Raw genomic sequence first — 12,120 nt, 5'->3', positions numbered from 1 at the left:
CCTTTTTCATTCTTTATCAAAATCTCTATTTCACCTTTACCCGTTTCTAATAATTCTTTCAATCCAATGGTTGAGATAATATCACCGGAAGATATTGTTGAATAATCTGATTTATCCGAAAACCATAATGGTAATATACCTTGTTTCTTAAGGTTTGTTTCGTGGATTCTGGCGAATGATCGGGCTAGGATGAGTGAACAACCGTAGAATCTAGGTTGGAGTGCTGCGTGTTCACGTGCACTTCCTTCTCCGTCTGAATATCAGTATCGGTACGTTGGTAGACCATAAGTGCATGGGTAGATCATAAGTGCATGGGTAGACCATAAGTACACGGGTAGACCATAGAGCATATTTTAGTAGAAGAGTGTAAGAAGAGTAGAAAGAAGAAGAATAGGAAGATAGGAATTGAGGATAGGTTTATGGAGAGGAGGGGGGTCATGGAGAGACAGGGGATTATTCTTACGGTAAGGAAAAGGGATTATGGAGGGGGAAGGGGTATGTAAAGGGGAAAGGGGGTGTGGAAGGTAAATCCGAGTTGTGGCGGAAAACGAATCATGGAGAGACAAAGAGGTTACGGGAGGGGAAAGGGATAATGGAGATGGGCAGGGGATATGAAGGGAAGAAAGGATATAAAGAAAGCTGTGATCCTCACAATTATCATCAACCACCAACATCCATGGTTCTCCTCTAGCTTTATATTTCTGCATAGTTCGAGGAATAGTATCTTCATCTCCTGTGAGAGGATCAACAGCAACGTTGATTTGACCATTTTCGTCATTGACAGCAGTCATCACTAAAAGTTAACATTGTTTCGTCATCGTCAACCCTGCCCAGGCACTTTCAACCAAAGTCTCTCTCGTCCTTTCGAGGTCTTTGTATTCCATTCTTTGAGTGGGGAGATGTCTGCTGATGGAGGGGTGTATGTTTTCACTTTTTTTCTATGAATGGAGGAACGACTGTGGTTGTGATGGTACATGTCTTTACCACTCTTTCCACAATGAACAGACGCCTGTATATGGAGTGGGTCTTTGTCACCTTACACAGAAAAGATTACAAGGAGATGGTGAATTCTGATAGAAGATTGGACCAGTGGATCGCGATTTGATTGTGGGACTGTGGGTGTGTGGGATGGATGAGAAGATATCAACTCACATGTATTCTCCGATATATTAGTAAGATGGCCTTTGTATTTCAACCATGCCCCTGCGGCACTGATATGATCGGTTGTACTGATATCAGCGCCGACGTTATTTTTGACAATGCCCATGCGATCTTCTGGGTCTTATCGCTCACACCACAAGATTCTTCCCAGCGGCGAAAAGATGCGAGGTAAATCATATTGTGAATACGCCAAAGGACGATCGAGGAAGCGAACTGAGGCGATATCATATCAGATTAGAGTGTTGAGGGCAAGAGAAAAGGAGAAAGAGCTAGGGATTGGAAAAGGGGAAAAGAAGTATTGAAAAGGGAAGAACGGATGGATAGAAAAGTCAAGAATCATGACTGAAATGGAGTGGACTCGACAAATATGTTATGACAAAACAGAGAAGGGAGATGGTGGAGAGCTTGGGCGATTCGGTGATGGCGTGATGAAAGAAATCCCTTCCACTCACCATTTCCCCCTCACTCTCAACAAACAAGTTAAACCTTCCAACTCCCTAGGTCCATCTTCGAAAACCGAATCAAAAGGTTCTAAAACCTCCAACCTTTGACTATCTTTACTGATCTTGACTTCCGTTTCCGACACAGGTTCAGGATTAGGTTCAGGTATATAACTTTTTTCACCCAATTCATAACCTCTAGGAGGTAAAGTATCCCCGATTGGAACCTCGAATCTGAATGCTTTCCCATTTTCCAACACTATAGAATCTGTAATAGGGTTGAATAAGAGAGAACCAGAAAATGACATGGCTGTAACGATTTCAGGTGAAGCTAAAAAGTTCATCGTCTTCATATTCCCATCATTTCGAGCTTTGAAATTCCTATTGAAAGAAGTTAGGATTATATTATCTTGATTTTTAGATTCTTCTCTTTTCCATTGTCCTATACAAGGTCCACAAGCATTCGCTAAAACCGTACCACCAACATTTTCTAAAGTTTCTTGTAATCCATCACGTTCTATAGTAGCGCGGATCATTTCAGAACCAGGTGTTATCAAAAATGGTACTTTTGATTTTAACCCTACTGATTCTGCTTGTTTTGCTATCGAAGTGACTCTTGACATATCTTCGTATGATGAATTCGTACATGATCCAATTAAAGCTGATGATAATGAAGTTGGATAATTATTGGATTTTAAAAAAGAAGGGAATTTTGATAAAGGTGTTGCTAAATCAGGTGTGAATGGACCGTTTAAATGTGGTTCGAGTTTAGATAAATCTATTGTTATTATTTCATCGTATGTTGAGCCAGGATCTGAAGATAAAAATCCGAGAGAATGTGCTTTATCCGCTGCGACAGCAACAGGTCCTCTACCGGTTGAATGTAAATATGAAGACATGTTTTGGGAATAAGGGAATGTTGAAGTTGTAGCACCGACTTCTGCTCCCATATTGGCTATGGTAGCTAATCCAGTACAGGATTGGGATGAAACGCCGGGACCGAAATATTCGAGGATACGTCCTGTACCTCCCTATGAGTTAGTTGATACTCTCAAAAAAGCATGAACCGCATAGGTGTAGGAGAATTCCGCGACTTTGAGTCAAAAGAAGAAAGCATTCATTGGGTATGAGTACTTGATGGAATGGGGATGATCAATTGAACGGGTGAGTACTGAAAATTGAAAAGGAACAAGAAGAAGAAGAAAAGTAACCCACTCTGACGGTCAACTTCCCCGCTAAATGTAAAATCAAATCTTTTGGTGTAGCCCAACCTTTCAACTCCCCAATCAACTCAACTCCCGTGATCAACGGAGCTTTCAATTCCCAAGGTGTATCCGTCAAAGCATCCACTGCATCCGCTCCTCCAACTCCGATAGCCAACATACCCAAACCACCAGCATTGGGAGTATGACTATCAGTACCTAACATTAATAAACCTGGAGCAGCGTAATTTTCCAAAACGATTTGATGAATTATACCTGAACCAGGACGCCAGAACTCTATACCGTATTTCTTCGCTGCTGATTCTAGAAAATCGAAGACTTCTTTGTTTGTCTCGATCGATCTGGCTAAATCGGTAGATGCACCGGTTTGAGCTTGGATTAGATGATCACAATGGATAGAAGCGGGTACGGAGCAAGAAGGAAGTTGACAGGTCATGAATTGTAATAATGCCATTTGAGCTGAAGCGTCCTGAGTGTTAGCATATGACTGGTCATCTTACTGCTCAACTAGTCACATGAGTGTGTCAAGACCGCCTCCCATCATACTGAGAAGGTTGTCATAGGGGTGAGAGGAGCAGAAGAGCGGAGAGAGATTTCCCAACAGAAAAGTGGGATAGACACTTGACTCACCTGCATCGCAACTCTATCCGGTCTCAACTTCAAGTACTTCTCCCCTCTCACCTTCCCCCCTCCACCTAAACTCTCTTCCGGATCTCTTAAATGAGAATATAATATCTTCTCCGCCAAAGTCAATTTCGTTCCCTTGGGTAAAACATCCCGAACTTTCTCCAACGTCTTGAGGAGACGTGGGTAAGGGGGAATGAGAGAAGTACAATCTTTGACAGGGAGAGAAGTGGGAGTCGCTAGACCTCTGACCGATCTTACTCTTCTCATACCAGGAGATGACCTATGTATAGGACGTGATATCGATAACATGATGTATACAGTACTCTATGGAGAAAAGGTGGAATGGCAACAATCTCATAGGTCAATCTCGACTTTTTTCCAGCGTGGGGGGGAATGCCACGTGGCTATGTGGAGGTAATGCCGGATAATGCCGAGTGGGGGAGATGGGGTGGGGAAGGTCTGTGCGTCAGAAGAAAAGACAGTCACGTCAACCTTTTCTTTGTAACTTGTACTACTTTCCCTTCTCTTCTTCTTTCACTTAGCACACAGCAGCCTCACTGAATACTGACTATAGAGATAGCAGATCTCATCATAACAAGTGAGACAGAAAGCAATACATCATGTCGGACAACGGAGACGAGGTGAGTCAGACATTCCTCCTCGTCCACTGCCGCTGGCCACCGGCCTCAAGGATGTGGGGAAAGAGCGGGATTGCACCAAGTCCTTTGCTCAAAGATAGAAGACAAACATTCGGCAGGTAATCAGAAGCTCATATGTGTGGTTGATGTGAAAGAGACCGAGCTGATCATCAGCACGATCCATTCCAGGGATACGATGTGAGCTTCATTCCCCATCACTGCTGGCACTGTGTGGCAAGATCGTATCCCTACTTGACTGATCACATATATCTAGTCAGTGGACGAGCTTCAGTCTCATGTGAGCTCGTTTCTCTCTCATCTCCCTCTCGTCTTCTCCCTCTCGTCCCATTCTGTCTAAGCATCCCCTCTTTGACTGCTTCTCCAGCTATTTAGGAGTCGCTCTCTTATTGTATCCTGCTTCTCTGACGCTATCCACCTCTTTCCCTCTCTTGCGCTCCTTTGGAAGCCGCCTTCACTCTGAAATCGAAAGAGGCTGAATGATGCGTGATAGCCAATCTCCGCCTACTCTGCTAACCCCGCAGGGCATCAATGTCCAAGATATCCTCAAGCTCAAAGCCGCCGGTATAGTCACTGTCCTCGGTATCGCTCAAACACCTCGAAAGAATCTAATGAGATCAAAGTGAGTCATGAATATTTCGTTATCCTAAGCTATCGGTGGGAAGCGTGAGCTGACTGTATAGGGTTTATCAGAGGTAAGATCGTCATGCACTATCAAGCCCCGTTCGTTCTCGGTCGCTGACCGCTTAGGCGAAGGTAGAGAAGATCAAGGTGAGCTGTTGGAGGGGCTTGCCTGCGAAGCCACAGCTCACATAGTAAGGAAGTTTCGCAGAAACTTTTGGTCAGTCACATTCTCCCATCCGCACTGCTGCTGACATGCCAGCCATCGGCATTCGCAACGGGCCTCGAGATTTCGGAACGTCGACAGAATGTCATTTACATCTCTACAGGATCCAAAGCTGGAGACACGATCCTCGGGGGAGGCGTATCAACCCAAAGTATCACGGAGGTATTTGGTGAATTCAGGACAGGCAAAGTGATTTTTCATCTGTGTGAGGTGTGTGAGCTCATAGTTGAGACTCAATTATGTCATACGCTTTGCGTCTCCACCCAGATGCCGGAGGATCAGGGCGGAGCCAGTGGAAAGGTAGCTTATATCGACACGGAGTGAGTGTCATGTGACCTCGAGATAGAGGCAAGCTGAGTCACAGGGGAACATTCCGACCGGATCGTATACGTTCAGTGGCCGATCGTTTTGGAGTTGACAGCTCTATGGCATTGGACAACATCCTGTGTGCTCGAGCTTGGAGTTCGGAACAGCAATGCGAGATGTTGGTAGATCTTGCTGTAAGGTCAGTGCATTTTGTTACCATGATTATATTCGCTGAAAGACAGGTTCGTCGAGGACAGAAGCTACAAGCTCCTCATCGTGGATAGCATCATGAACCTCTTCCGTGAGTGGTTTTCCTTCTCGCTTCCCATGAGGCTCTTATTGATGTCACAGGACAAGATTACTCCGGACGAGGCGAGTTGTCCGAGAGGCAGCAGGTCAGCTACATAAATGTTGCCTGGTCGAAGCTGACTCCTTGCTAGAAACTAAACCAATTCCTGGCCCGTTTGCAAAAGCTGGCGGAAGAGTTCAACCTGGCGGTGGTACTTACCAACCAAGTGCAGGCGGATCCGGGAGTAAGCAGTCATCTGGTCAAAGTCACTAAGCTTACAGATAGGCAGCGGCGATGTCATTCGCTCCTCGATATGGTGATCGCTGCTGACGGGCAGGTTTGCGGCTGCTTCTAGTGCCAAACCGGTCGGTGGTAAGTTCGCCTAATTTGTCCTTTCGCATCTCCTCCTGCATCTATTACGCTCTTGCTGTCACCTATCTCCATGCCTGTGAATACAGAGAAGAAATGCTCGTCTGCTGACATGGCAGGTCACGTACTGGCACACGCGTTAGCATTTCCGTCCCTCTACTCTATGATCAACGAGCTGACAGGCAGATCGGCCACTAGGATGCAGCTGCGTAAGGGTCGCGGTGAAGAACGTGTTGCCAAATTGCAAGATTCTCCAGACATGCCAGAGGCAGAAGCGACGTATACTCTGAGAGCTGGGTCAGTCCTTCTCATAAGTCCTTGTCATCATCTCCGTTACCTCTCTCACTCTGTACTTCCCTCCCGGATCCCTCCTATTGCATTGTTCCCGCCGTGGGTTCTTGGCTGACTGACAGTGGTTGGGAAGGTAAGCTTCATGGTGAAAGAACGAATGACCTCACTAATGACAGACTTATGAGCTTGTAATGGAGTCATATCCATCAAATCTCTACCTATCAATCCATCAAGTTGTATATATAAATCACATGTTGTCATAGTGCTCTCTGCTTCACCTCACATACGATCCCATGCATCTCATCGTCATCACCCTCGTCGCTGTCACCGAGTCCCCCTTCCCCCTTCGGGCTTTCCGGTTTCCCACGGTCGATCACAAATTTGGAGCCCCGCATTGGATTTTCCCACTCAAGTCGTCCCCTTGCTTCTCGGCTGATCCTGTTTGACATTTCTTCAACTTTGTGCTTACTGATATAGCTCGTCATAACACAAACCTAGCTGTTTCTTCTCCCATTATCTATGCGTTGATTGTCTTCCTCACAGCTCCCCTTTGCCATGTCGGATATCCTCCAAATCACCGACCTCTCCCTCCATCTTCCCAATGGTCTAGGTCCTTCCGCCTTTTCACTCTCACCACCTCCTCCATGTCCCGTTCTTCTCTCCGTCACTATTCATCTCCGACCTCACGTCATCCCACTATGCGCACAAGACGACGATATGGCGTCTTTAGGCATCAACTACTCATCCCTTTCCAAAGCGCTCTACAAGCAAGCTTGCGATCCTACCATAACATGGACCGGTCCGGAAGCATTTTTGGAAGCTATGAGAGGTGTAGTCTCCGATATAGGTGGTGAGGCGGTAGATAAGGTGGAGATGACCGTGAAGATGGGGAAGGGCTTGTTACATGCCGATTACGTCGAATATGGTAGGATGTACGTCTATGGGCCTAGTGAGTCCTTTGACGGCTCACGGGAACGCTCGATATTCAAGCATGATCAGAATGGTAACAATCACGAACAAGTGGATGAGAGTGTAGATGTTGTAGGACGAGGGAATGAGGAGAAAAGATGGTGCTTTATCCACAACCTCAGAGTGACGTGTATAGTCGGATTGCACGCACATGAGAGGAAAGAGACGCAGAGGGTGGAAGTGGATCTCAGAGTTGAGGGATATAGGCTGGATGGATGGTCTCATAAGTCATTGGCGGATGAAGTGTACTCAGTGGGTCAATTGTGTCCATCATTTTCCTCCCATCGTCTATTCTTTCTTCACTCTTCACGAGCGGAAATACCCGTCTTCTCATTATGACCTGGACACAGCCTCTGGATATTCCACCAGGATCTTCTCCACAGGCGCATCTACCTATCCAGTCTGTTATCATTGAAGGCAGCTTCAGTTCGACAGACGCATGAGGATAATCCTAGAAATGGGTGTATGACTGACTCACAGTACCTACTCAAATCCCCCTTCGGAACATTAGAATCAATGATTCATCATCTATCTCAATACACCCTACAACTACCTTTATTCGCTTCACCTCCATCCTCCACAACACCCACCCCTGCTCACACTCTCCAGACTTTGACGGCCCCACCACCTTCTGCGTATCCGCCGATCATAAACAACCCTACGCTCCTCCTGACAATAAGAAAACCTAGCGCTTTACCATTCGCAGTGCCTAGTATAACCGTACGACGGACATTGGCGGACTATCCGAATTCTTCTCAAGCCATTTCTCATGGTATCTCGAAGAATGTTCTTCCCGCGCCGATCAGTACTGCTCGTCCAACAGATCCAACAGGAAATAAGTTTGAGGGCAAGTCTGAGACCGTGAACGGGGACGTTAGAATGGTGACACTTAGGGATACTCATGTGTTCGAAGCGGAGAACCCGGGTGAAAGCTCTAAACTGGATTCTTATTCTCATCGAGAAGGGGGTTCAGTGGGAGGAAATGAGGAAAGGGTAATAATCGCTGTTGGATCCAATATAGGTGATAGAGCCAAAAACATCCATCTTGCATTGAGAGAATTGGAAGATCAAGGAGTGAAGATAATGGGGACAAGTAGATTGTACGAGAGTGAACCTATGTATGTGGAAGATCAAGACAGGTTTGTGAATGGTGTTGTCGAGGTGAGTCAATCCATTGCTGTCCCGTCTCAGCTTCCTGATCTCGACTTATGCGTGACACTACAGCTCACTTCCTCATGAAAGTCTAATATTTAAAGGGTAAACAAGCTGAGGATGAACAGTTATCCACTTCTCTCCCTCCACTGGACCTCCTCCGGCTACTTAAACGTACCGAGACTCTCATCGGCCGTACTCCAAGTTATCGGAACGGTCCCCGTGTCATCGATCTTGATCTAATTTCCTATTCTCACATGTCATGTTTGATCGGTACGCCTGGATCACCTCCCGATGATGACGGAGTAGGATGGTTAGAAATACCTCATCCACGCTTGGCAGAGAGAGAATTTGTCTTACGACCTTTGGCTGATCTTATACCATCTTTCACCCATCCATCTCTTCCTTCCGTCTCTCACATGCTCTCCGCTTTGATGAGAAAGGGGAAATCTTCGTTGTCACCTATCATACCATTCTGGGACGCTCGACCTTCACTTCATCACGAACATCCTTATCTCCCTCCGCTTCCCAGCACCCAACCAGGTTCTCCACACCAACCATCTCGTAATAAGGATACGTTCGACGAACTGTCATTCCATGATGATGAGCTCAAGCAGGTACTCGTCAACCCACTCCGACTCGACCCTCAACTCGGTCCAATCATCATGGGTATATTCAACGCCACACCCGATTCTTTTTCTGACGGTTCCTCGACTCATCTCCATCTTCCATCTGCTATATCAACTTGTGAATCACTTCTCTCTCCTTACCCACCTTCTATACTAGATATAGGTGGAATGTCCACCCGACCCGGTTCTGAACCATGTACCGAAATAGAAGAGATTGATCGTGTTATACCTCTCATTCGTTCTATCCGATCTCATTCAAACCCTATCCTTCGAACCATCCCTATTTCCATCGACACTTATCGACCTATAGTAGCGAAAATGGCAGTGGAAGCAGGAGCGAATATGATCAATGATGTTCATGGTGGGAAAGAAGAAGGAATGTTAGAAATGATGGCTGAGTTAGACGTTCCTGTTATTATCATGCATTCTAGGGGAGATTCGAAATCTATGGTTTTGCCAGAGATGAAATTGTATGAGAAGGGTGTGGTGGAGGGGGTCAAGGAGGAATTGAGGGGGAGAGTGAAGGAAGCGTTGAAGAAAGGTGTGAAGAGATGGAATATCATTTTGGATCCAGGGTTAGGGTTTGCGAAGACTTACGAAGACAACCTCAGGATTTTAGCCAATCTAATAGATTTCACGGGGTATGGCAATCTTCCACCTCACGTGAACTCGATCATTCGGGGGACGAAGAACGATGGAAGTGAAAAAGAAAAGTTCAATCTAGGTGGACTAGATGGAGACAAGGAATACGACCCGATTTTCAACTCGATCAATCTCAAAGGGGAAGTTGAAAGAAAGACGAGGCTCAGAATACCTCCACAGATCGTCAGAGTAGGAAGAAGCGGTGAATACCATGATTCAGATCAAATCATTGAAAACGATGAAGATGATGAAAAGAACGGAAAACGTAGAGTAGCGGGGATAGGAAGGATAGAAGAAATAGATATAAGGACGTATCCATGGTTGATAGGTGCAAGTAGGAAAGGTTTCATAGGTCAAGCTATCGGTCGAGAGATTCCAAATGAGAGAGATTGGGGTGACGCAGTTTGGATATCTCATTGTGTTGATCAAGGTGTTGGGTTGGTAAGGGTACATGATGTTAGAGGTGCAAGGGAGACGATGAAGATGAGATTGGCCATTGGGGATTCTGATAAGTAAGGTCTCATAGTCGGAAGTTACACGCCAACATATAGTGTATTTGTTAGACTTGGAAGAATTACTGGGTCTTGTAACTCGAGGCTCTTGTCGCACCTCAAAAGTTGTGCTACATATCATTATTTCATGTCGGCACAAATAGGGTTGAGAAAACTGTTTTGCATTGTGACAGATGATTCACTGTCAGAGTGTGGTGAATAGTGGCAATCCTTGATTATCAACTCCATTTGCAGCTGTCCACTGGGGGAAAGTATGAATCTGTACTCCCAATTTCTTTGATCTCAAGATGAATTCTTCATCTGTAATATGTGTTTTTGGATTTGTTGTTGTATTCTCCATATAGCTGTCTGCAGGTTCAATCTCAAAGTTGGTGCTCTGTGGTTTATCAATCATGATAGAGTAGTATGACCACGGTCTCCAATTGTCAGCTGCAATGGACATGCAAAGAGTCTCAAGGTGAACAGGTGTAGCTTGTATTCCATCTTCTCTAACATCACACAAGGAGTTAAGCTCATGTTGTACCCAGTCAGAAAGCTGAGTACTGACCGTATAGGAGATATGATCCAACAAACGTTGTGTCTTTAAATTTCTACCGGTACTGTGAAATGCTATTGTTGTTCTCACTTCATCAGGAAGTTGGGAAATTTGAGCATTGAGAAGTTATCTTGCTTTTTGATAAAAAGGATGACCAATCAATAAATCTGGTGAATTAATGTCATGTCTTTCATCAAATTCTCTTCTTCTTGTTTCTTCTCTGTCTGCAATATCAAACTTGGCCCATCTCATGATTCTTTCCATAGCATTATGAGATAGATCAACCAGAGCTATAAAACATCGAGCCTTTTCACCAAAATGTTGCACATTCACAATCAAGGTAGTTCCATCTCTCTCAGCATCTGCTGGCGGAGCTCGCCAGAAAATGCTATCAGGAAGAGGCTTGCTCATGAGGCCTAGATTGAGGACCATGGTAAGAGTACTGTTTGTGTCACTGTTTGAATCCATGATTGCCAATTCAAGCAGGTCTCTTTGAATTTTGGTCTCTTTTTGCATATAATTTCAAGCTACTCTAGGCTTCATTCTCACCTGAGGATTTGAAAGCACCCAAAAGCATTTCTGAAAGGAGATGTGGGAAGGATGAAAAACAACACAGCTTTTTGTCAACTACCTTGATTTCCTGGCCTTCTTTGTTTTGAATGGAGGAGGGCTGTGCATGAAATTGAGAGTTGCCTGAAGAGGGAAAGTTTCAAATGGGGAAAGTGAGTGTGAGATCCAAGAGGATCTCTTCTCACGGAAGCCTGTCATGTCATCTTCCAGCATCTTTAGGCACATAACACTTTCATTCTATAAAACCTATCAGATCATCTGATTTCTCGAAAAAGGTACAGTAGGGAACATATCAAGTAGCGCATTGTAACGGTACTGGAAACACGATGACTAGGTCGCAGGTTGGGTCGAACTCGATGGATGTCTCGTGGAAATCTAGGGGCTCTGGTGCTAATGGATCGTGTCTCCTCTGCAATCGATGTAGCCAAAGAATGATATTGAAGAATCAGCAAAGTTGGTACTTTGCTGATTGTACTATATACTGTCTACGGATATCCTCGTCCTTGTCCTCTTCCTGCTGCAAGCGTCTACGTACATACTCGGACAGGTGAGAAACCGCTTTGAGCAAACCCAGTGGGGAAAATCTCAAAAGGAAGATGGGGTCACCGTGCGGTGAACGCGATGATGCTTCTCCCCTTCTCGTAGACGAGTCGAGGTGGAGCGACTAGGTACGTCCTCGGTTTTTATCTGTGTCGATGGATGACGGCTTGGAAGTCGCTGAATGAGCTTCAGCTTGGGACGGATGTTTAGTAGACTGTGATGGACCCGAGACCCGCTTGGACCGCTTGATGGCGAGAAGCACCGATGTTAGCTGTGGAAGGGTTCTCGATGCTCCGTGATCCCAATGGTGATTTACCGACCATTAGTTCTGATCTTGGAGCGATCGAGTGCTTCCCTCTCTG

At 45.5% G+C, this 12,120-nt stretch overlaps 3 protein-coding genes across 3 annotated transcripts in view; 1 reads left to right on the top strand and 2 right to left on the bottom strand.

Annotated features, from left to right (window-relative positions):
• Positions 1-3,718, bottom strand: part of TREMEDRAFT_68617 (uncharacterized protein) — a gene marked incomplete at both ends in the record, with an annotated part of 4,433 nt that extends 715 nt beyond the window's left edge. Inside the window, 6 exons of the mRNA XM_007004712.1 lie at positions 35-253; positions 653-793; positions 1,153-1,229; positions 1,614-2,632; positions 2,817-3,293; positions 3,455-3,718. Coding sequence (XP_007004774.1) covers positions 35-253; positions 653-793; positions 1,153-1,229; positions 1,614-2,632; positions 2,817-3,293; positions 3,455-3,718 — 2,197 coding nt within the window. The remainder of the gene's footprint in view (positions 1-34; positions 254-652; positions 794-1,152; positions 1,230-1,613; positions 2,633-2,816; positions 3,294-3,454) is intronic.
• Positions 3,719-6,764: 3,046 nt separating this feature from the next.
• On the top strand, positions 6,765-10,117 carry TREMEDRAFT_30738 (uncharacterized protein; the record flags this gene model as incomplete). The annotated part of the gene is made up of 6 exons (XM_007004397.1): positions 6,765-7,158; positions 7,255-7,430; positions 7,659-7,950; positions 8,143-8,339; positions 8,459-9,600; positions 9,889-10,117. 6 exons carry the CDS (start codon positions 6,765-6,767, stop codon positions 10,115-10,117), a joined length of 2,430 nt encoding a protein of 809 aa, XP_007004459.1.
• A 657-nt stretch (positions 10,118-10,774) lies between these two features.
• On the bottom strand, positions 10,775-11,080 carry TREMEDRAFT_62143 (uncharacterized protein; the record flags this gene model as incomplete). The annotated part of the gene is made up of 1 exon (XM_007004529.1): positions 10,775-11,080. One exon carries the CDS (start codon positions 11,078-11,080, stop codon positions 10,775-10,777), a length of 306 nt encoding a protein of 101 aa, XP_007004591.1.
• Between the last annotated feature and the right edge of the window lie 1,040 nt (positions 11,081-12,120).

This window comes from Tremella mesenterica, assembly GCF_000271645.1.
Source record: "Tremella mesenterica DSM 1558 unplaced genomic scaffold TREMEscaffold_5, whole genome shotgun sequence".
Lineage (NCBI taxonomy): Eukaryota > Fungi > Basidiomycota > Tremellomycetes > Tremellales > Tremellaceae > Tremella > Tremella mesenterica.
This window is presented reverse-complemented; position numbering and strand designations above follow the sequence as displayed.